The sequence below is a fragment of the Stylophora pistillata genome, chromosome 6 (assembly GCF_964205215.1).
Source record: "Stylophora pistillata chromosome 6, jaStyPist1.2, whole genome shotgun sequence".
NCBI lineage: Eukaryota > Metazoa > Cnidaria > Anthozoa > Scleractinia > Pocilloporidae > Stylophora > Stylophora pistillata.
This window is the reverse complement of record NC_142524.1, coordinates 7938351-7964049: the sequence shown is the minus strand read 5'-3', so window position 1 is coordinate 7964049 and position 25699 is coordinate 7938351. Positions and strand designations below refer to the sequence as shown.

Below are 25699 nucleotides of genomic sequence, written 5' to 3'. Positions count from 1 at the left end.
TTTTTTCTTCAATAAATGAAGAAATTTCCAGGTCGTCTAGCTGTTTTTCTTCGTTCGATTGATCTAATAAACTTGGATGTATATTTGCCAGCCATTCTGACTCTTCGTCGTCAGAAATAGGATTCAAATTGTCCGCCTAATACAAATAACGAGTAAAAATACTCAGCGATACTACACAACAAAACGTCTAATAAGTTATTTATTATCCAACACGCCAAACTATCATTTCAGTGCGGGCGAATTTCGCGGATATTTATTTACGGGGAGTGCGTGACAGAAGTATGCAAAGCGGAACGGAATTGGCGCGTTGTCGTGTTGCTGTTTCTTTTTTCTTCAATAAATGAAGAAATTTCCAGGTCGTCTAGCTGTTTTTCTTCGTTCGATTGATCTAATAAACTTGGATGTATATTTGCCAGCCATTCTGACTCTTCGTCGTCAGAAATAGGATTCAAATTGTCCGCCTTTTTTTTTTCGTAACTTCAATTCTTCGCTTGCGCGATGCGAGAAAACCTGTTTAACCGGTACTCTACAGTACAAATACCGCGTGACATTTGTACTCGTCTATGGCGTTATTTGTACTCTACGAAGCGTAGTTGAATAATAATAATACTGCATTTGATATGTAAATTTTTACTCGTGGTATGGCTCAATCTAACTGCGGATGATGTCTAGGACAAATACCAATTTAACTTAGACTTACTGTAAATAAATATTTGGCTAACACTTCATTCTTATGGCCTTTTTTTTTCCACTGAAGAAGAAAGAAAAATAGACAGCAACGCTAACTCAGAGATATATATGTGTGATATGTAAATCGTTTCGAGGCAATCACAAGAGCATTAGCTTATGCCCTTAAGCTCTACAGCTGTTTCGTAAAAGGTTTCACCCAATATAAGTTTTTAGGCAATAGCGATCTTCTGGTGACAAGGAAGATTGCTTAAGTATGTACTATTATGGATTTTTTTTCACCATGACCTACGAACTTCGATCAAGCTGTTGTAAATGGCTGTAACTCACGACAGTTATTTCGGACTGTCGCTTCCGCATAATATACAGCCGTTCTGAGAAAAATACAGCGAAACATTTATGTAGAAAGTCGTTCGCCCTGGAATAAAAATTTTGTACCGCGATGGCTGGAAGACAGCTGAATAGCTACTTAAAAATGATTATTAGGTCAACTCACCCAGTAACGCCTGCGTGATTCCACACAAGAACCAGTTACATGAAATGGAGAAAGAAGAATAATTCAAAATATTTTGGTCGAAATCCATAGAAAGTGAAACTACAAGTTTAACCAAAACAAAGCAATGGCGGATGCAAGTTTCGACGAACCACCGAAAATTGTCTCGTTTGATTGCACACAACTCCAAAAAATATCCAAAACAAAACAATGATTAAATAATAGCATTGAAAAGAAAGAAAGTAGGAAGGTAAAAAAAAAAAAATCGTGAACGATATTATGGTAAGCGCTTACCGGGGGAAGAACTAGCCACACTGCAATGAGATTGTCATCAACCCAGCGAAACCACCTTGGCTGTAAACACAGAAGAATTAAAGTCGGACCCATGACAACGATTGTGCCGATTAAACAAGTGTAGTAAAGAAAGCAAACGAAAAGGAAGCCCCTTAACCGGTGAACTGTTGCCATGGTCGCTACTCCCGCTAGCGTCAGGGGAGATGTAAACCAGTGCAGAGTTTCTATTCAATCAGCACCGGCAGTGTTACAAAAGCAACTGATTTCAATAATTAGTGGCTTCGACGGGCGAATGAAATTAAAGGGATACTGTCACGGGTTGACATGCGCAGTAGCATACACTCTCTCCGAGACTTGTCACGCTCGACGGCCATTATGGAAATATCAGTGAGTTGGAGAATTCTGCATATATTTTGCATTTAAATCAAGTTTATCCAAAGCAAATGCTCATGAAAGTGAATTTCTTTTACTGAGGAACCTTCGGTGATCTTTTGTAAATGTAAAAGTGCTTGTACGACGAAACGCAAAGAAAATAGGGCAAGAGTACCATATAACCCCATACATTACTTATGCATTCAGACTAGTAGACTTTGTTTTTAAAGTTTTGTCGTGAAAGACAAAGAAGTGGAATACATAATTAATGTCTGGGGTTATATCGTACTCTTTCCAGCAATAAACCTTGCAGAAACAGGGTATGTATATAAAGTTGAATACACGCATGTAAAGTTGTAAACATTCACTTCTTTTGTGGCTCGAATGTCCAAAAAGCATACGAAATAATTTGTGTATTCCCTTTCTTCAGGATTCGAACGAGCAGTCGTAGTCTGCCTATATTTATGAAAGCCATAGAGTTCGCCTGAGGCTTACCTGTATTCCAATTATAATGTGTAGTAGAATAAACATCGATCTGCCTCGCAAATGCTACAAATGTCTGTGATATCTGGCATTATTTTATTTTCCTATCAGTAAAATCGCTGTCGCTGAATGACTCGACCTGCATCAAATTTTGCATGCAGCCACAACTTAAATGTTTTTTCTTCCACATAAATACGCTTATGGTTCCTCAGCCACGCTTTCTTGTATTCCCTTCTGTCTTCAACCTTTCGTTTCCGCCCTGAGTTAATGCGTTTACCGCCATGTCCGGATCCTCCGCTAGACACCATTTTGAATTTGTGAATGCAACTTGAAAAAGTCAGGATGACTTTTTCAAGTTTCGATCGGCTACAAGAGCATACGCAGACCGTGACCGTGTCCCTTTAAAAACGTGACATCATGCGCGACCTGAGCCGTATTGTAACAGTTCTGTTTCCGGTTTGATATAACTAAGCAAGCGAGTTAACAGTTCTATTTCCGGTTTGATATAACCAAGCAAGCGAGTTATTGCTGAAAATTAATGACCAGACAAAATTTCAATATCGTTTGGAAAACCATTTAAGCTTTAAAGAGTGACATTTCTAATTATTACAAACAGAGCACTTTACCGGTCTGATGATATCTTTATGGGAAAGCATTAAAAAAGAAAATTAAGAAAAAAAAGAGAGACCGAAAATCATTAAAAATATTGTTTCCATTGTGACGTACGCGACCCACTTCTCCACCACTGATCAAGTACTTCCTCTTTGACTTTTTAATAAATGCACTGAATATTCATATGGATTGCTGCCAACTTTAAAATGAGAATATTCATGTTTAGATGATTTCTTAAATTACAAAATATTGTATTTTTAATTTTTTTAACCAGCTTGGGAGGAAACACATTTCAAGCAACTCTTAGGAGTGGTCTTGACGCTATTGGTGCAAAAAGAAGCATTTTGTTCACTCATTAACACTCTTTCAACTCAGAAAACGTAGAATAGTCAACCTTCAGTAGCTTTTAAGAGCGCCGTTTAAGCTTTCACTGATATTTTGTCTGTTCCACCTCACAGAATTAGGTTAAAAAAAACACAGTTCTTAATATAACTAAGTGCCATCTCAACATTGACAAGATGCAAGAAGATAAACGCAACAAATCACCCGAGTCGACCTGTTTCCAGGCTCTCAAACCAAACTCAAGGTTTCCCCAATGAATATTCCGACGAGGCAGGCTGCCTTGGTTACTTAGGTCCGGCTATGTCAGGCCCCAGTAGTTAAAAGGGCGAGTGACGCCTCTCACTGGATAAATCTCTCTCGTGTGAATAGCACCGAACGCTTGTTGGCGAGTAGTTGCCCTAGACTCCCAATAAATATGATAACGTTTTCCATATGAATAGAAAACAGATATCTCGAAATTTTAGCAGCTATTACTGAGCTATTTTTCTAGAGCAAGTAAGAAAAAGGGAAAGAACTCTGAAAAAGAATTTACACAAAAATGTCAAATTTCAATGATAATGTTTTTTTTCATTTGGTGCATTTTCTTTCGTTTGGGATCTAAAAATTGGATTCTTTACGACGGCGATTTGGTAATGGCGAGTACTTTCTAACGAGGAGTTGGTATAAAAGGGGATTAGTATTAGAAGAGGTGGGAGCCTCTTATGTTAGCGGAAATTTCTTCTTAGGTGAGCGATGATTACGTTTAGGACGGGGATTTCATCATGTTTGTGTTCGTTCTGACAGGAATATCTCGTTCAATCCAGAGTTCGGTGTAATGGGGATTTAGTTTCAACGCGAGAAATTTCGTCCGAACAGCTGCTCACGGTCTGTCTATAAAGGGGATTTCGTCACACGAATAGCTCGTTATGTAAAGGGAAGTTCGTTATAGTGAGTGCTCTTTCCAATAGTTGATGATAATGTCAAATATGGTTGCAAATTAGGCCAGGATCGATCATTTCACTATGGAGTGTCATGGTGGTTAGATTATCAGTGACTACCCGTCAATGACTTGAAGAACTGTCAAAAGGAACATAACCCCGGTAACTGAGCAAAACACTAAATACACATCGTGTTTCTTCACCTGCCTGGTAAAAACAGCAACTTTAACTATGTGAATATCAAATTGTTTCTGAATCATGATGAAAATATTACTTTTTAGGGGATACAACTTGAAACCAGTAATTCCGCCATTCCGCCGGCATGAAGATCACTTTTAGTTTCGTCAATGATAATTACATAGCTGCTTTATTTTTTAAAGCAGTTGTATCTAATGAGACCTGCTGTATTCAAAATGCAGAAGTTTTTCTGTACAGTTGCTTTCATGCAAAAACGTTTAAACAGTGTATTCACTAGAACAGCTTGCTCTGTAGGCACAATACATGAAACGCCATTCTGGGGATTTTCAGACCGGCATCATTTTCAAGATTTCGCAAAGTATCTCTAACTTCTAAATAATTTGGATATATCAACAAAGTTGAAATGGTAAATTGGCCACTGTAATGATTACAAAAGCTGACGTTTCGAGCGTTAGCCCTTCGTCGGAGCGAAGGGCTAACGCTAAGCGAGCGAAGGGCTATCTCTAACTTCTGCCTTTTAAAAACCTAAGGTTGTTTTCAATGCCTCGCGATAATTCTGATGGCGATAAAATTCATGGCAGAATTTGCGAATCCGAGTGCGAGCAGCCAAAAGTCTAACAAAGAGAACGAGGCGGAATCCAAACGGGTATTCTGTTGTAGAGCAGGTTTAAATTTCAAGTATTCTTAGGTTTACCTTTTCTTTTATTAAGTCTCGCCTTTTCGCCCCTACGTGCTATTTTGATGAATCTATAGTTTGATCATTTATTTTTAGTGTGTGCTTGAACTTGGCTCAGTTCTCACCGTGCTAGACATTTTAATCCCTTGTTATGGTTGAGCCGGGATAACTAGTTTGCTAGGTGGTCATGTTTGCGTTGGTAAAACTGACCTTGAGTTTTACCCACACGGAACATCCTGTTTTGGAAATTCCCACGGTCAGCTAACCCAAACATGTCTGTGATTTTTGTATTTAATACTGGGGCACTCCTTGCTGAAAGTAGTAGAAATAAGCAGTGGAGAAAGAAAGAGAAAACTAGCTGCAGTAGAAGCAGCAGTGTAGGAGAATAAAGAAGAAAATTACAGAGTCTCAGTACCTCTTGTTAATTCGCCAAGCGAGTGGTAAAACCCCCCGCACAATTCTTCACCTTTGTCACTGCCGAAGCAGTCCAACAAAAAGAGAACAAGAGGACGACAAAACAAACGGTTTTCGCAACCTGCTTGTTCCTCTGGTGAAGTACAGAAATTTGGTCTCTATTTTGATTTTGGTTTATGTCTGATACTCTAGAAGAACTCTTATACGCGTTGACTATGGCGGCAATTCCACTCCCGATTATCATGACCACACACAGTTTGTAAATAGAAGATTCTACATAGCGACACGAGTGCTCGAAAAAATGCCAAACCATGATTGTAACGGGAATTAACCACACTACAACAATCATCGCTTTTAGTCTCATAAAATTCATAAATAACTTGTGTTTCAAGGGGTAGCAAATAGCGAAAGAACGATCAAAACTCAGACAAGTTAGAGCCATTAGCGAGGAATCGATGGACATGCGAAAAATTGCCTCACCGATGTGTGCGCTGAGCGGAGCGAGATGAAAATTGTAGATGGAACTCTGGATTATGGCAAAGTAAAACGGAGGAATTCCTGTGGATGACGCGATGAAATCAGCTACAGCGAGGTTTGCAATCTGAAGACCGTAGATGTTTCTTAAGCGTGGTGTCCGACAAATTCCCAGAATGACAAGAAAATTACCAATCGATCCGAATACGGACACAGACCCACAGCACACACCGCCGAAAACTTTTGCGGTAAATCCAAGTTCAGCACAAGACGCTTTATCTGAAGGAACTGAACTGTCGTTTGTTGGATATATCCGAAGTTGAAATGGTAAATTGGCCACCGTAACGATTGATTATCGTTTGTTAAATTGTTTGGAAGGGATGTCAAGTTTTTTATTGCTGTTCCTTACAAGTACACAGTTGGAAATGTTTGCAGTTGTGTTTCATAGTCGAACTAAGAGCGCTTTTCAAAGCAACTCCGTATCTGAATCCGGCCAACCAGAAAATACTGTTCACATGCACTCAAAACTGAGAACTTTGCAATTCACTTAACCAGTGCTACAGGTAAACTGCAGCTTTTCAATGTATTTCTAGCTAGGATGATTAAATAGGAGAAAAAAATTTAACTTTTTTAAACCGCAGTAGACAGATGAACTACACCTAACAGCTGTTCCGTTCAAAACTCAGCTATTCTCAGTTTACGAGATGCTCCATAGTTCAGGTTTTGTTACTAGGAGATGAATTAAGACATTTTGCAACTTAAGTTTCTTGAGAACAGCTTACAGGCCCTTTAAATTATTTGTGCGGAGAAAAAGTGTTCCTTAATGACATTTTGATTCCACTTGGAACCGATGAAATAGGGAAAGATCCCCCAACCTGTTTGAATTCAATGACGCCAGTTTAATATCGTTTGCATATTAATAACTTTTAACTTTGAACATGTTAACGTTCAAAGAAAATTACCTGCACCTAACATATTTGCATATTTCGTTTTGATCTTGAGTTAAAGCATTGCATAGAAACGACGATTTGTTCAGAAAATTATGCTGTAGTTAAGTCGGAGAAAGTTCAAAACACCACTTTATCATGGACAAAAAAGGTTTTTCGCATACTCACTCTTTTCGTGTTTAATTTCACCCTTTATGACCAGACAGACTTATCTAGTTGTCTGATGTTGGCACATTTCAAACTTACATGCGTATTTTTCTCTGTCTCAGAACATTATTTTCTTGTTCCTTCTGACATTTCTTCTTGATAGTATGCCAAAGCTGCAAGAACAAAAAATTACATAATTAGAGCTCAAATTGATTAAAGTTCTCTCATTTCCCAACCGTCTGCAGTTAGGTCTGTCAGAGGAGGCTTTGGACGGACCAATTCCATCTCTAAATACTAACTCACGCTAATTTTTGGATGTAATTATTTTCCCTGGTTGTGGGGTTGGCACACGTAAAACGTCTGATTTTTTTTCAGTTGGGGATCTAACACATCAAATGTCCGGTTTTCTAAAATTTTCTCCGGAAGTCACCCTTTCACTGACATTTCATGAGTTTAAAAATCCGCTAGGTAAGGCTACGAGCCTCCTTAAAATCAAGCTGGTTATAAATCTCACTTGTATAATTTTTAAATTAATTGGGAAATTTCAGTCTCCTTTGGCTCTGACGCGAGCCCAAAAAGTTCAAGAAAACAGATGCAAAAACAAAACATGGCTAGTTTGAACGTTCTCGAAGTTGCAATGCTAAAGAGTGTTGAAGTGCGGGAAGTGTGAGTGACCTGTGCGCAGAACGCTTTTTCTCCACCAGCAGATTCAAGGCAAATTTCACCTCGTAGATCATTGGACTTTATTTTTCCACGATGTTTGGACCCCTTTCTGTATTACGAATAAAGAGAGCTACACTGAATTAAAAGTATCCCGTGAACTGGGGTACGGCGTGGGAGAGGGTGATAAGATTTTGGTTGTGTCGTGATGAAATGTACCTGATCCTCCCCCCATGAGACTGTAATATTCTGACACCCCCTCCCTCACTGGCAGTCAATTGGCAGTCAATTCTCTGTAGCCTCCCCATTCATACTCTGTTGGCTAGGGCTGATTCTCCCCCTCTCCCCCCCCCCCCTGAAAATCATGTGATCCCTCAAAGACAAGTAAAGTAACATCAATGCAAACCCGGATTCCTTTCGACACCCAGTTGAAAAATTCCTCTTTGAGGACACGTAGATTTATTTTCACCCACTCCGTACTGCAAAACTATGTCAAAGATCATGCAAGAGTTTACAGTCAAACTAAGTGAACCGTACCCCTTAAGATTACATTAATGAATTGATCATTTGAATATTGAACCGCAAGTAGTTTCAAGAATGCAAGAATAAATTGATTATTCGATTAGTGAACCCGCTAGCCGTTTCACGAATGCAATAATGGATTGATTATTTGAACTGATTGAACCCGATAGCCGTATTCGTTTTGAAAAGGCGAGGATCATTGTTCAAATTAGAAGTTCGTTTCTGAAGTACAGCAAGACTGTTCTATTTGACGACGAATCCTGAAAATGAACAGACTGCACTGTAAAACATTGCGAAAACAGTCGATCGTAAAATATTAACGAAACAAAAAATTTCTTGCGATGGCTTCGCCCGTTAACTATTTTTTCGACCATGAATACACACAAGAATTTCTACAAGTTTGTCAAGATGTAAATAGGCGAAAAAAGCTCTCGATAACATTCCATTTACAACATTTACAAGAAGTTCTACACAAAACTCGAACTCACCTTTCCCGCCATGTCTGACGCCATGTTGAAATTGTTCTGATCCCACATCACGTGTTCGCATAATCCAATCAGAAATGGACTTCTGATTTGAACAATTATCCGCGCCTTTTCAAAACGAATACGGCTATTGGGTTCAATTTTCAAATAATCAATCCATTATTGCATTATTGAAACAGTTAGCGGGTTCCATGTTCAAATATTCAATTCGTTATTGCGCTCCTGAAACGATTAGCGGGTTCAATATTCAAATAATCAAATCATTAATGTAATCCTGAGGGGCACGCTTCACTTAGTTTGACTGTAAATCTTTTTGCTACGTCACTGCACTGGATAAATACATGATTCATTAAGGAACACAGGAAGACGTCAAAATTATAATGGAACGTAAATAATACCTCCATAAAATTGTGAACTCTTTTACAACAAAATGGTGGAATTTGAAGTTTAAATTCCGCATTTTGCTAAAAAATTGCAAGCTGTTCATGGAATTAATCATTCTTTTCATCCGACACGACTTCACTACCAGCTGTTGCAGCACCATCTTTAGAAGGCCTTGCCTCATTAGGGTCTGCTGTGTCAGTATTATCCACAGGTTCACCAGTTAGACCAAATTCATTGACACGTTTTGGATCGATTGGATAGATCCACCGCTGGTACAAGTAGATGAAGAAAACTATATCTGCGATGAAAACATAACAAATAAAGCTAAGTTAAACTTCACTGGCGATTGATAAATAGAGAATAATACATGGATGCGCGCAGATTAGGAATTCCTTTTCGAGTTTCCAAACAAGAAGAGAAATTACATATCTATAATCAGCCAAGTATTATTTTTTTATTATATAAACACCATAGGCCTTTACGGACAACAAAATTCGACAAACGGCCTTGAATTGAAGATGGTGAACGTTCGCTTTGCCATTCTTCATCGACCTGGTAGAGTGGCACGAAAGGCGAGTGATATGTCTGCAGTTGATTGGCGACATCAAACACACGTGAAAAGTTATCGTAATTTTAGACGTGTGTTGTAACGGATTTTCTTAGGGCTGGAAAGCCATGGAAAATACCGCAGTTTATTTAATAAGTAGAATTACATATGATACTCTTTCCAGAGCACGTTTCTCGAGTTTCTACGTACTGTACCAAAAAGGTCATCTCTGTTAAGTTTTCCTTAATAAAAATAACTTATCATCTCAGAAGCATCCCAAGCGGTACAAAGTTGACATTTTGATGACAAGAGCGAAATGATCATCGGTAAAAATGTTTAGAGCCTTGTAAGTCATCATACGCCACGGAAGTTGAGCCACAGATTTTGGCTTATAATCTGATAAACAGCTGCGGAGTCATCAGTATGCTAGTTCTCCATACTGTTCTCCTAATCACATTTCCTATGGTGCCCACTGGGAGAATTTGTGTAACAATCAAAAGCCTTTGGAATTCGCGATGATTTCCTCAATAGACACCGCGAAAATACGTTTTTTAAGGCACAATACAGTATTTTACTGGTCAGCGGACGCCTTAACGAAACCCCAAGAGGTGGATACTTTTATAATGTTTACGCCGTGAGTCTAATTAACAACGTAAAAAGGTAAAACTTAGAAAGAATACCGTTAACTTAGCTTTGAAACTCGGCTCATCTTTTGAATAGTTCTTATGCTCAATTATATATTTTGCCAAAGCCGAACTGAAGTTGCACACGATATGAAATTGTTGTTTTTGCGGAGCCGAAACTTGTGGCATTTTCATTTGGTCTTTTAGTTCCAGATTATTCACAGCCACTCAGCTTTGAGTGCCAGTTCTCCTCAGGGGACTTCACAGAAGTATCTCAGGCGGTCGATAAGCCAAAACCCATGAGAAGGAAAAGAGCCGAGACCTAAGCGCTATGTTTTCATGTCCGCTCGAGGGTTGCGTTAAGATGAATCAACGTCACTATTTCAATTCCCAACAGGAGATCGGCTCCTGTCCCAAGATTGATTTTGTTTGTTTGTTTGTTTGTTTCGAAAAGCCTACACAGCGTTTTTATTTGCGATGAGATTTACCTGGGAATGTTTTTGTCTGCTTTGGACCCCACCCCCACCCCCTTACCTGGGTCCAATATCAAAGAGGATGTCACGCAATCTAGTTTAGCAGAGGGATTTTGGTCTTTTTTCAACAACATATGTATATGAGGTGAGTAAATGTTTGTCCTATTCTTCCATCATTGCTCGTACGATTTCTTTCAGACGAAATGCGAACATTTTGATGAACACTTTGCATATTTAGATAACTGGTACAAGCCAGGCTTCAAAGTAAATAAATGCGCAGGTACGGGAAGTGTTGTCATGAGGTTTACAGCTCAATTTCGCACAATAAAAATGCTTTTCCTTTCAAATAATTGCCACTACGAAGTCATAATCAATTGTTTACTTTTTTAACTGGTGGAAAAGGATCAAATTCTTGATTTTTGGAAAATATTAATCACAAGAAACTGAATCTTGTATTTTCTGAAATAGTTTCACGAGGGCATTAATGTGGCAAAGTTCGGAAGATTTCGATTTTTCCATCGTGCACATCTATCCGTGGTATTTTACAGAAAGTCAGTCTTAGTGCTATCTCAACACTGGCGACGCTGAACGAAGACAAACGCAACTTCTTAAAAGCGGCCAAAAAAACTAACTCATTCTCATAGGAAACACTCTCTGCTTCCTCTTCAATGTTTTCTGCAGTTACCGACTCAACAATGGGAGTAAAATTTTTTTCATCTTAGCCGGCTGTAAAATTTTGATAACCGTTCTTCATTTCTTCAGGGCCCGAAGTAACTGGCTACCCGCTGTTGCGGTTCTCCTGCCGTACTTTGTAGTGGAGAAGTTAATAAATAAATTTTCGCTCCATGGTTTGCGGCACCAATTGTCGATACCCAGCGAATCTATCGATGGAATATCTCTGAGTGGGAAAGTGAATTTCCTCCGGTATCTTTCCTTTTATGATATCTAGTTTCTCGAAGCAATAATTTTCAGAATACCTCACCGTCACATCGTAAATAGCACCTAGTTTCCGTGACGACTATGTTCTACATCCTCGCTCGCGTGCGCGAATTAATTCCCTGCGCAGATAAACTTCGTCAAAGGCTTTGACGAAGTTTATACGCAGTGAATTACTCCGCGCAAGCGAGGATGCAGAACATAGTCGTCACACGGAAGGTAGTTATAGTTCTTCATGGCATAAGAATTACTCCAGGTAATTCTAATAGCGCAGAGCGATACGATCCGGTTAAAATCGGAAGCAGAATAATCATGCTTGTGACTCAAATCCATCGCTTGCGATCTGTGAACTCTTAATTGTTTGAGTTGAATTGTAAGCTAACCGATGGCTTGAGAACTCACATGGGTTCTGTTACTGCTTGCGACTTTTACGATCTAGTATCTACTCGATCATACGGTGTCATAATCGGACTTGGAAGAATGATGCAACCATTCTGATTTTTCCGACACGCGATTTCGATTCCGTCGAGCTCTTGACTCCGCTTACGACTCCGCTTTCAATTTTCGTCAGGTCGGAAGCACTCTCAGGACTCCCTCTACAGCAATTATTCATTGGGTACATTTACGATGAATTTTCTTACGGGTCCAATGGTGTAAAGGGCACTGTAAGAGGAAAACGTCTTCCCCAGGCAGACCTTGCTGATCCACGGCCCCCCTCCTTCATAAACCGGCCCCCGCCACCGCGTCTCCTTGTCAGTCATCTTCATAGGGGTGTCTTGCCCGAGAACATAACAACATACAACCTTTTCCCCAGGGTTTCCTGGCTTGTCCCTCAGTTAAAATTGCGAGAGAGCAGATAATTCAGATTCTTGATCTATCCAGGATATTGTTACTGCCGGAGTCCTTTCAGTTCCGATTCTTTTGTGTCTTTGGAGATTTAAATCCAGAATTTAAAGTGAGGACGTTTTATTTGAATACTATTGTAATCAGTTATTATTTTACAGATCCCAACTATTGGGCAAGAATCTCAAGTTTGGATCATTTTGGGGAGGAAATTGCTTGTAAAGTATGCATAAGCGAATTAAGATAAAACTTTAATAGGTCTAAACTATATCTAACGCATTTCTTTCCTTTGCGGAAGGTGAACTTGTGCTATAACTTTGATGAGCACCTAATCGGATATGTAAACCTTGTAGGAGAGCAAGACGCGATAGGAACTTTTAAAAACGGTTTGGACAACTCGGGATACGAGGAATAAACAGCATATTAGAGGCAAAAAAGCACCTCATTGGAGTGAATTTCGATCTATCTGCTGTTACCTTCAGCAAGTGGCTTTGCACAGGAGATTGAAGACTGGTTTCATACAAGTCTGTGTTGCGCGTTTGACCAGAAGCTTTCACCTTAAGGGAGGTGAAACACAGTGAGTAGATACTGTATACGCGTTTTGTTGCGATAGTCTGCGCGCGGTATTCAAATGAAAGAACTGGTTCAAGTGTAAAAACGAGTTGGACTGGGGACAGACGTGACGATGCTGAGCACTGGAATGCAGAAATTTCACTCAGAGTACATTTACAGAAAATAAAAAAAACTACCCTAGTCCTTCCAGTCTTTCCAGATTCCCATTTAATTTTCTGCCATGCAGCCGATGGCCGGGTTACTCTTCCAATCTTGGAAATAGCGAGAAATGCACCTTAGTTCCGCATTACAAAACAAGTTGATAAACAATAACCACGATGTCTTTTTTTTTTCGACTTTGTGCGCTAAAATAATTGTCAGCTGCGGTTCTAACGTCAAAACAAGTTTTGTGGCACAGCTTCGAGTAGTCGCTCGTTCATCTCGAGCCTGAGATTTAGTCAGAGTTTATTCTCTCACAAGCTTTTCCAAGAATTGGTTGCTAGGTGCCTTTGGTTCAAACAATAAATATTTTGCTTTTATTAGCTTCGCTTGGATGCACTTTCTATTGTAGCAACTGAAGTTTCGTCAAGGTGTTATTGTTCTCCAACCAGATCCACCACTTTGTTGCCACATGGAATAGAATTTCAACCTCGTTTATCAACTTCAATATTAACTTTAAGCTCCCAATTTCGAATTTTTCGATCAGCTTCACTTTCCTGCCCTTGCTAGATGGAATTAACTGACAAGCTCTCTGGCAATAAAAATGAAGAATGTATGTATCCGCTGCGTCACTAGCGTAAAGAAATAAGGCATTGATGTTCGCCCACTTAATTTGTATTTTAAATTTATTTACGCCCACGAAAAACACTTCAGTCTCAACAAACAAAACAAACCAGATGTGTAATGATAAAAGTAATGGATGTTGTAATTGATCAAATGCCATTTCATACCACTAAGGACATGTTAAAAAGGAAAACATGGTAAAGTGGTCAGGTTGAGCAAAACTTGAGTGAAGGTATTCCTGTAACTTTTTACTGTAATGCTAACAATTTTGTTTACTTTAATTTGATTAGGAGACAGGCCGATTCCAATATCATGAACTGTAAACAAAATTAGACAAAAAAACGTCGATCAGAGCACAAAGTACATAAAGAAATTATCTCGCCATAGAAATTCCATTTCGACACCCCGTCGCAACGATAAGGGCTGGGAAACATTTACGGTCTGAAGCAAGCCTGAGAAAAGTCAGTCTTAGCAGGAGGAACAAAACCCGTGAGTAAAATCATTTTGCAATCTTATTTTAAATTGAATTTTTAGTGATTGTGCAAAACATTTTTGCTTCGTTTTCATAGAACAATCGTGCAATAAGCAAATAGTTCCATAAACTATCGTTAAAACCCCAACGCCGCCAGAAAGTATGAATCCAAATGTTAACAAAAGTAAGGGCTTGTTTTACACGCGTACTACTTTGCATACGAAGTCTAAAACAGCTTCTGAGAACCTAATGATGGTACACAGCGCGGTTGCTATATATGTGTGCTTTATCTATGGCGATTGGTTTCCAGTGGTCCCCATAGCCAATCTCGTCAATCTTCATCAAGTTCGCCAAAAAATGACGATGGAATTTCGAGCCTAAAGAAAGAAAATTTCAATTCCAATCGATTGAAAGTACATTCTAATACAGTGGACCTTTGATCTCTCAGTGATCAGCCACGCATAGGTGTGGCTCGGGTTTAAAGATATTTCCTCGTAAGTTTACGCAATAAAAAATGCCTTAGAGATCGAAGGGTGAACCAAACACTAATCTACGGGTGTAAAAAGGTGGGCGTTTGTTTGAATTTGGCATCACTGCAGTTTTGAAAGCCGTGTGAACGCTTTGACGACAAAAAGTTACTAAACCGCGAGGCAATTTCAGCAAGAGCTTGCGAAAGTAAGTTTTTCCTTTCGAAAGGGAATAGTATCGTATCGATGCTAGAAAATTCCTGATTATCAGAATAGGTTGGAACGCAGTTACAAAAACAACTTACAAAAGCATTAGGGCGAAAAAGAATTTCAAATAACTGTTAGCCTTGATATTAAACAGAACGAAGTCGGGTCGGGCACCTACACTTTCATGTGATAATTACAGCTTTAAGCTGGTATTTAACCACAGAGAACAAGTGTTACATTATTTGAATAGGTGAAGTAAGCGAGTCGATCTTAAGCCGATGTTAATAACTAATTCTTTTGTTATACCGATGCGGTGCTCTTGGATTCTTCGTTCGGATGGGTTTTCGAGATTCCTGTGGAAATTAGTTTAACAGTGGAAAACAAAGTAAAAGGTCAGATAGATTTAATAATGATTTAATAATGTTCATGACGGAAAGGAGTGTCTCTTTCTGCAACATTTTCGCGCGCCTTGACTTAACTTGTTTCGGTGGCCCCTTTTTTCTGATTTCTTCAGCTACAGTTATGCTCAAGGCCCGGAAGATAAAAAGAGACAAAATATCTAAAAGTACCACATAAGGAATAAACCTTACAAACTTGTAATACTTATACCAACTGCCTTATCTGTGTTTCTGATGATATTATGTCTTCGTACTGAAACAAACGTTTCTCTGTGAATTTCGCGATTAAAATTGAGATAAACCCGGCAAACCTTGACACGTCACAGCAGCAGAACCACTAAAAATCCACGTTACCAAACCAATGAAACGTGATGGCAATATAGGGGTTGTCGGTTATACGAAGTTTTGCACATCGCGTAAAAGCTGAATCATATTTGGTTCTTGCCATTAATTCTTAAAAAGCTGAGGATTCTTTCAAAAGACAAAGGAAATTTCCGTAGCTTTTCATTATGATCATTACGTGATAATGGAACAGGTAACCAGCGGATGTGCAAAGCCTTAGACAAACATTAAGGCTGATGGTTTCGAAAGAAACTGTTTGGGGCTGCGTCGGTGGGAGTAACGAAATAATTTGGATATATCAACAAAGTTGAAGTGGTAAATTGGCCACCGTAACGATTACAAAAGCTGACGTTTCGAGCGTTAGCCCTTCGTCGGAGCGAATTGTCGCTCCGACGAAGGGCTAACGCTCGAAACGTCAGCTTTTGTAATCGTTACGGTGGCCAATTTACCACTTCAACTTTGTTGATATATCCAAATTATTTCTTAGACAAACATTGTTTACAAGATTTTATTTATCATATCCAAGTGTTCATTAAGTCAATCTACGAGGAAATGATTACGATCTTATAATCTATATTTTCATTTGAATATTTCATTATGAGAACTTCACAAATGGTCTTCAGTTAAACCACAGGACTATACTGTGCTCCAAGCTAGAAAATTCTATGAGGCTCTACATCAAAGAAGAATGTGTCTTTTTGTATTTTGTGAAGAAAGTTGTACCGTTTTTCCGTAAATTTTCGAGAAATTTTGATGTTTATCATTAATTAATCAGCGATATGTGCTAACATGATCAGTGTAGGCAAAAATGCTAAATGTTTAAATGAGTTGAAGAAAAGAATTTCCGGTGGTCTAAATGATACAATCGAGAGCAATTTTATGATGTAAACATCACCCTAAGTTTAATTTTAGATTGGAAACTTCTGATTCTCTTTTCCAGAAAAACAATTGAATTTTGGTTAAAGTTGATGAAAGCGAGTGGCCTCCTTAATTCTTCCACGCGTTTTATCCATGAGGTAAATTAAACTTTAAGTTGTTTGTCACTCACCAAGAATTTTCTCATATAGGAAGAGCTCTTTTAGGCGAGCGGTGAACTGAGGAGAAATTATACTACTTCAACCGTCCCGAACAACTATGAGTAAAGAATTTGTGTCTTGCGAAACTTTTTTGTTTCTGAAGATAATTTGGTTTTATCACCTGAGTTGATAATGTAAATTGATTTGATTTTTTGATTTAATTTAGAGATTTACCTTAAGGTAGGTGTAGAAACAATAGGATTCTAAGACCAACACTTTAAATACCCACCCAACCCACCCCAGGGGAGGACATCCACCACACAATAATCTCTTGCGTGGAAAATTTAATTGACGTCTCCTACCCCTAACCCTGCAGGAGACGGGGCCTATGGTTTATTCGTCCTTATCCGAGAAGACTAGAATATCTATCTATTTCTTGATATTATAGAAAGGTAGCAAATTCTCCTCAGTTATTTTAAGACCATGAGTATTGGTCCGGCCGGAGCTCGAACCCTCGACCTCGCGCACAACACAATCTGGCACTCTAACCAATTGAGCTAACGGGGGGACGGTTAGATTAGCCTCGTAAAGAGTTCTCAAGCTGACATTTCGAGCGTTTAGCCCTTCATCCAGTTATTCGTTTTCGTTTATTGCTGTTGTTGATTTTAACAGGAGCAGATTTTCAAGAGATCTATACCAGGGGAAACATTTACAGTGAAACATGAAGACCCTAATTATTTTGGCGGTATTTGGAACTCTTTTCAGGCTTGGTAAGGCTAAATTTTTCTTTCATATCAACAGGTGGTAGATGAGATTCAAAATGAATTTGAAAGATTCTTCAAACTACTTGAGGCGGAACCGAGTGAAACTCATTGTACAGTTCAATTTTCTCTCACTAGCCTCTAACTCCTGTTCAAGAAACCATGAATTCCTCTTTGAGGGATCGCATACATTTCTTTGGAAAAGTATCTTCGACGCCGTTTCAAAATCTGACATGGCGGAAAAAAATTGACAAATACTCATAATTATTATTATCATCTGTCCTTGTCCTTGAAGCTGCGAACGTGCAAAGGTTCATTACATCGGATACAGAGGCCTTTTAGGGAAAAAAGAAGATCCATTCAACTCTCGAGTGAATTTCACTAAAGAAGTGTACATTTTCAAATCTATTTTCGAGCATGTTTTATTGTTTTATATCGCAGGGACAAGCCATATGTATGATGCACCAGAAGGTAAAGTTACTTGCAACAACAATCATACGATCGATATCAAAATCACAAACGTAAATGATCTTGACGAGTGGAAGGAACATGAGTGGCAATTACAGAACAACAGCACATGCAAGCCAGTGTTTGGTAACAAGACAGTAACCTACAGTGCCCTGAAACTGCCTGACTGTGCATGGCATTCAGAACAGCCTGCTAACAGCAGTATCAAATATGTCTTGAGAATCAACCCAACAAAGACAAAGGGAAATTCCAGCAACGAACAGCTGCGTGGCTATGACCACCTGTACTATGTGTCGTGTTCATATTACAATCAAAACACGTCCTCAGCCAGTTTTGTACCGATTAAGAACCGGGAAGACAACGATTCAAGTATGTAGAAATGAGATCGTTAACGAACACCATGTTTAACTCTATTTCAATTAAAGAGGGTTCTGAATGGGATAATGTGAAAACTTGGATTTTTCAATATCAGTAACTATTTTGATAATGAGAATTTATCAGTGGACATTCCGTGAGGTGTTTTTGTCCATTGTTTCTCGCAAGAATTTGAATTTAGAATGTTGGTTTTTGTGGAGGGAGGAACAACGGCGGACCTGAAGAGAAACCCTCGGAGCGAGGACGAGAAACAACAACAAACTCAACCCACATGTGACGCCAAGTCCAGGAATAGAACCCAGGTCCACAGCGATGGGAGGCGAGCGCTCTTATCACTGCGCTATCCCCGCTCTTTTGGTTGCCTTTAGGGAATATGATCACCGGGGTAAAATTTTATTGGATAACTGGGATATGATAAAGCACTGAGATTAACGCTATTCTTTTCGGCATAAGCAAGTCACCATGCAATTGCTATTATTTTTTTTATAACATTACCAAAGTAAAGCGCATGCACTGATTGGTCAATTTAGTGTTCACCACTTGGCCATGGGTGTACGCTGCTGTAGTGAGTAAATGCATACACAAGTTTCCGCGCGCGCGTAAGATTTGTTAAATAAAGGGGAACTGTTTTGCTACAATGAATCAATGTTCTGTTATAAAACAAATCGTAAACACCACAGCATACACTATTGAGTTATGGATGCACTTAAGAGGTTTTCTAAGCACTCAGGAGGCTAGAGTCGCTCTCGGCTATCGCCTCGCGCGACCCTTATGCTTCTTTCATGTTTAGCAACCTCCCATGTGCAACCATAACTCAATGGTGTACGCTGTGGTGTTTACCATTTGTTAAATATTATCGATAGATTCGATCGATAGATTCGATAGATTCAAAACAGAATTTTATTTTCTTGTCCTTCCTAGGCACTGCGTTTTTCAGCTTTAATCTTCGTGCGTTCCTCTATGCCAATTACACTGGAGAAGTTCCCAACAAAGTTCCACTGAAAAAAATGTTGTACTTCCGGGCTTCAGTTGTGACCTCAAGCGCTGCACCCAATCTTGACCTTTTTCCTGTTCACTGCTATTCGTCAAAGAGCTACCGCCCGGATTCTGAGAAAGGGAGAGTTACTCTGATAGAGGAAGGGTAGGTGGTCTTCGGTGGTGGCTGGAGAAAACGAAGAAATACTCCTGAATCTAAAGCTAGTTATAATAACAAGGAGCCAATTCCTTGGAACGTTCAACTACCCTTTGTTTATGTCGCGGTGTCTTCTAAGACAAGACCATTTTCAGCTTGAATTTACCGCGAAATGGGATTCTCCACGGAGGTCTTTCGACCAATCACGATTAGCAGGTCGTTAATTTATAACTTAACTCTTTATTTCTCCGGGAAAAAGATAGTCTAAAGATAAACCGTTTTGTGAGAATGCCGTGACATAGGCTCAGTATGAGAATTGAACGCTCCAAGGAATGGGCGTCTGTAAATACTTAAAAACTATGGGGACACTCCAAGCTACTGGGGACTGAGAAAATTCAGAGAAGCACAATTACAAAAGGAGGCCGGGACAATGTCTAACGCTGGTACCATCCTTAATTGTTCCCAAAACCCATGGCGAAACGACAAACCGCCAACTACATAAAATTCCTGTGAATTTCCAATAGGAGTGGATTGTCGTTCTCCGTTTTGTTTATCATGGATGTCGTTTGTAACCAATCGTCAATCAAGGCAACATCTTCAAATAGTACGCGAAGGATTTGTTTTTCTTCCACCCATGAAATAAAGCCACTGTCTGCAAGGTTATTCAGCTTAAGAGCAATGCAACAAAGGACAATTCCGCAGAGTAACGCTGTAATCTCTCTCTCTCTCCATGTCGATCGGACTTCAAAAGTTCTTAATCGGCGCGATGTTGTTCAAATTTAATTAAGATATATTTTGTGATATTAGACTTAAATGATTTCTACTGATCCTTTTTTCAAACAGTTGTGGCAACAAATACACCAGTGATGACCTCGGAGACACTTTGTCCTACTCTTGCAAAAGTGACAGCCCCAAAGAAATGTTTTCCATTCAGTCCTTTAGGTACTATGGAGCCGAGGGAGGTGACCCGGTTTACTTCCACTGCGTTCTGAGGGTCTGTCTGGCAAACAAAAGCCCTTCAGCATGCGAGTGCCCATCCAATAGCGCGTGTCCTAGTTCCAGGAAAAAAAGGTCAACAATGGACGAAACGAAAGTGTATCACGTGTCTACGGGGCCTTTTATTTTTGAAAACGATGAGGAAGAGAAAGAAAGTATGAGGCATTCATTCATTGTTAATTGGTTGTTTATAAACTTAAGGTACACGTAGAATGCGTTGAGATCCATATTAAAGGGTATGGTCACGTCCCAGATCCTATTTGAATTATACTCTATATCGCCTGGGCTATCAAGGACTACTTGGCAAGTTTTTGCGTTTTCGTGAAGCCATATGCGACAGCTGTCCTGCAAACTGTTCGGAGCAGCAATTTCAAAAGCATCCCAAGCGAAAGCATTTTTTTTTTAAGCTCAGCTGTTGAGCATAGAAAGATGTTCAGCTATTGATATTAGCTGAGACAGAGAACGGAAGAAAAACTCACGAAAATAAAATGTCTTTTACGGCATAGATTTGTCCTCAATTAGGTGTCACAACACCACAGCCAGCGTATTACCAGTGACCAATCAGAGTGAAAGAAACTTTCAGGAAATAGCTGATCAAAACTCAAATTAAAAACAAGCAAATTGATTAAAGCGGAGAAAAATGCAAACCAACTTGTCGCAGTTAGTTTTGGTTTTGAATTTAATCAATTGAGGAAAAGGAGTTATTCTTCTTAACCAATCATAGAATGAAGTGAAACAAAACCAACAAAATCCTGAAGTGCTTTCGAAACTCAATTTAAAACTGCTCTAATACAAGTTTAATGCCCGTTATTTATTTTCTCTTCACAGCTGGATCAGGCGAAGAGAATGAGACCCAGTCCCTCTCAACCAGTACGATAACAACAGTAGCGATCAGCGGTGTTCTCGCCGTGGCAATTATCTGCCTCACCGTTTACCTGATACTGCGCAGCCGCAACAAGCGCAGACAACGTGGTGACATCTACATTGCTTCACAAGCACCCGAACTGTAGCGTCTGGTCATCAGCGAAAAACAGCATATGTATCTTAGAACCTAAAATCATATTCATTCATTTTAGTATAGGTTGTCATTTACAAATATACGGCATCACTTTTTTATCAACTGGGATAAGCTTGGTGAACACAGAGATAAACAAATAAGCGTTAAGTAGCGAGAACAATCTTTCATACTTTTGATGGGGGAGGGGGGAGCGGTGATAGGAATTGGGGGGAGAGGGAAGGTCTTGCCACAAGGTCATGCACCGTGATAGTTTCCCATTTTACCAGAGCAGAACAAAAACTTAATTTTACATTTCTATGATAATCTACATCATAGCTTCATGGAAATTAACTAGACCCCCCCCCCTCGCTTCAAGAGTATTTTGCTTGTTGCTCCGGAGTATAGACAAGTTGTTTCTTTTCACACAAATCAAACCCAACTCCCATGAAGTTAGTTTTGTAAATCTGAAATTGAGTGAAGATATTAGAAATAGTAAATCAACTGATCAGAAAAAGGAAAAATATATTGACCTGATTCAGGCGAGGAAATTTTTAATTTCTGCCAGCTAGAGGAGTGTTTGTGGCGAAATATGAGAATTAGGAGATTTACGAGTGATTCAGTGTAATTTTGTACTTTTTTCTACTTTTTCATGCTAAAACGAATACTGAACAGAAACGTTTAAGACACCTACATGTTATTACATTATTTTATGCTGTTTTTTCATGCCATCATGCCATCTGTTTATGATTGAAGTAAAAAGTCAATTTTGAAAAGTAGCACATTTGCGTCTGTTACTGCTCGTTGGGAAAACGCTTGGTACAAGTGTACTGCACAAGAAAAATGGGACTTGCTACTATTTAAGTTTGAGTGGTGACTGGTTTGTAGTTATTTTTCTTTTAATTTTCACCAAATCCGTCAAGTAAATTTTCTAGAATACTCATTTTTTCGTTTTGTTTAAACAGTGTTGTGCTAATAAAATTTTCTGTTTTAGACATTGTCACCTCTGAAGCGGCAATTTTCGAAAGTGGAACTGCAAGTTCCGTAAATTAAACGTAACATGCGTAAGGGGAATGAGTCCTTGTCCACAACGAACTTCAAAGAGAGATGAAAGAAAGAAAAGCCGAAAACACAAGAGTGAAAATTAAAAAGAAAAGGAAGGGAAAAACAGCGGTGGAAAATCAAGGGAAGATGAACTCAGGGGCTTTACTTGGCTAAGAATTTGTGTACATCTTTCACCTTCTTGGAGGTTAATCTCTTTTACTGGAATATCATCGACCATCAGTAATCCGTCCTTAAGAATCGGGCGAACAGAGTAAAACTGATACGATCGGATAAGTGTCCCACACCTTCCCCCTTTCCAGCCCCTTCTCTCTCCCCCTAAATAGAAAACGAAAGGCAGCTAAACTATTCTAACTGGTACTAAAGTGCACTCGGAGAATCAGAGTTTAGATGAGAAGATCCCCTTTATAACTTCAACGAAGCCGTAATCGACTGTTTTAAATTGCAGTAAATGAAAGAAATTAACCATCTCGACTCACTGACGTAAAGCATCTTCAAAATCATAGGCTAAACACATGCTAAAGGCGTATAAGCACATATTCGGTCATGTTATTGTGACATCGCCATACTGCTAATTAAGACACCGCCATATTCTAGCTGTGTAGACGAACCTTCACGTGCTAAGCGCGGTTATACTCGCCGAACTGACCTTATCTTTTTTCGTTCATCATGGCGACTGAACTAAGTAACGAAGTAGTTTGTGAACAGAATGGCCAACAAAGAAACAGCCAGGTTCAAAATGGAACGGTAGAGAACAACGACCAACAGAACAATCAGTCTCAACAGCAACAGCCGCAGCTACAAGAAGAATAAGGATCCATTTGGAAAAGTCTCCTCATTCGAATGTTCATCTTTTGGTTGATTTCAAATTTGTTTTGTGGTCAACAGCAACAGGGCACAAATACGAACGTGATCGCCTCTACAAACCTGTTTAAAAGGGATCAGAAAATAGTAAGTGAATTTTGTAAGAAATCTGTCTACATAAAGTAGTCACTGGTAATAAAAAGCCTTTTATTTCAAATAAATATTTTAAGATCTCTAGAGAAGCCCATGTCTCTCGCGTGCATATGTAAGAAACTGGTTAGCAGATGATCGGGCTGAACTTTTTTCTGTGTAAGAAGTAAGTGGTGATGATAAGATGTGTCCCTTTCCTTTCAGCATTCTGGGCGGAGAATTTACACAAATTGAAATCATTTTCTTATCAATTTACAATTGTTTGATTACGACTCAAGGTTTCTTCCGGCGAGGACTACCTTGATATGTACAAGTAAGGTTCGATTCCAGAGAAGGTGGTTTGGAGTAAAGAGATTTATAACCGCGAATGTGGTATTGTCCTGAATGTTTCATATCTTTGACGTAGGCCTTACATGTAATTGTTCTATTTTTAGAACGTTTCAAACGAGTTAGTAAAAGATCGAAGACCCTAAAATGCCATATTATTAATTTAAGTTTGATTGGCGTTTTCTTCCTTTCATAAAATTAACAATTTTTTTTTTTAACAAAATAGTTAAGTGATTCTGAAGGGTGGATCACTAGTATGGTCGTCTGAGATTTTGCTGTTCAGTTCTGAGATATTTACAAAACCTTTCCATAAACATTGAGGCTAGGTGGTTTGTAAATAAATCTCAAGGCTTTTAATTTCTGTTTCATGATGCTGAAAGGGTAGGATCTGGCAAGTGGTACTTTTGAAAATTATCCCCCACAATGTGCAAAGGAGAAGAAATGCAAACCTCAACCCCAGGGCTCGACACTAACTTTTCAACTTACTAGCCGAGTGGCTCGTGATATCTTAGATGTTACGACAATTTCAGTTTGTTTACTAGCCAAACTGGCTAAAGGAAATGGAAAACCACTAGCCAAAACTGATTTTCTATTAGTGTGTAGCTAATTGGCTACTGTTCGTGTCGAGTCCTGAAAAGCTGAACCCTGTAAATTCTGAGAGTGACCAACATCTAATTTCTCCTTGCATTAACGCTTCTGAACTATTCATTGAGGTCATGAGAAAAAAGGAAATGATCATTGACCTGAGTATTAAACAAATTCTCTCTGTCAGCATCTTAGGAAATGTATAGAGAAGAGTTTAAAGAATAGTGGTACTGAATATTGAAACGGATATTTGTAGCCGTAAAATTACAAGATGGGAACAAGATTGAAATAATTTCAGCATTGCGTGACAAATGCTTGGGTGTTTTCATCTACGCTAGCTTGCGGAATGTGAACAAATGGGAATTCGAAACGAAGCAGGGATAAAAACCAATCTGTCGTCGTTAGCTCTATAAGGCTAGCTTATAAGACTTCATTTACCGCATCCAAGTGCTCGTTAAGTCCGCCCCGCCGCGTGACAGGACGGAAAACGCGTGCACTGTAAGTACCTATGGTTGTCCCATACAAAGCCTTAGAACAGTTTTCTAAGGCTTTGTTTTGAACAACCAGAGGTACTAACAGCGCATGCATTTTCCGTCGTATCATAATCTACGAAGGAATGATCACGATCTTATAATCCATCTTTTCATTTGAATATTTCAATATCAGAACTTCACAGATAGTCTTAAACCACAGGACTACACAGTGCTACAGGCTAGAAAATTGTAAGAGGCTCTGCATCGAAGAAAAATTCATTAGGAAAACTCGTTACTTGACAAGGGGTTTCCTCATTCGAAATTGCAGGCGAAAACCGATACGCATGAATCGATAAGTGCGATGTGGGTTTTTAAGTGTAATTTAACGTGAAATTTCCGGGTCAGGTAATGGGTTTTCCTTGAATCGCATAAGAGAATAAAAATAAGATAAAAAAGAAACAGCATTAATATTGTTTTTTTTATCCTGAGCGCACGCTCCAGAAAGCCATATGAAAGTCGAGAAGAACCTCCCGCTCACTTTAAAAATCACTTTCGTTTGTTTTTGGCTCTTGAAAAGGTGACGATGGCTTTGAAAATATTCTAAAATGACATTGTAGAAAGACTTTCTCGCAGTCGGTGGCGTTACAATTTGACAATAGTCGTGATGCTTACGTAGATGCCAAACAATATCACTAAGCCTTGTTTTCAACTCGTAGTTCCAAGTTAAATACCCCGCTTCGTCAACCAATCAAAATGCGAGATTTTATTCAATGGTGCGATTCTCATTCATATTCTCTTATGCAATT

General features: G+C 39.1%; 2 protein-coding genes across 3 annotated transcripts; one reads left to right on the top strand and one right to left on the bottom strand.

Moving 5' to 3' along the window:
* Positions 1–5441: 5441 nt before the first annotated feature.
* Positions 5442–6272, bottom strand: LOC148728057 (alpha-1A adrenergic receptor-like; the record flags this gene model as incomplete). Its single annotated transcript, XM_088724913.1, has 1 exon — positions 5442–6272. A coding segment is annotated over one exon (777 nt), but the record flags the coding sequence as incomplete, so codon positions are not given.
* A 7911-nt stretch (positions 6273–14183) lies between these two features.
* LOC111320643 (uncharacterized) lies at positions 14184–22487 on the top strand. Of its 2 annotated transcripts, XM_088724852.1 has the most exons (7): positions 14184–14353; positions 16691–16766; positions 17439–17536; positions 17969–18364; positions 19292–19511; positions 20346–20653; positions 21327–22487. In XM_088724852.1, exons 3-7 carry the CDS (start codon positions 17488–17490, stop codon positions 21506–21508), a joined length of 1155 nt encoding a protein of 384 aa, XP_088580978.1. In that variant the 5' UTR covers positions 14184–14353; positions 16691–16766; positions 17439–17487; the 3' UTR covers positions 21509–22487. The 2 variants fall into 2 exon arrangements, with proteins under 2 accessions (XP_088580978.1, XP_022779036.2); XM_022923301.2 differs by lacking the exon at positions 16691–16766 and having other exon boundaries at positions 14185–14353.
* The last annotated feature ends 3212 nt before the right edge of the window (positions 22488–25699 follow it).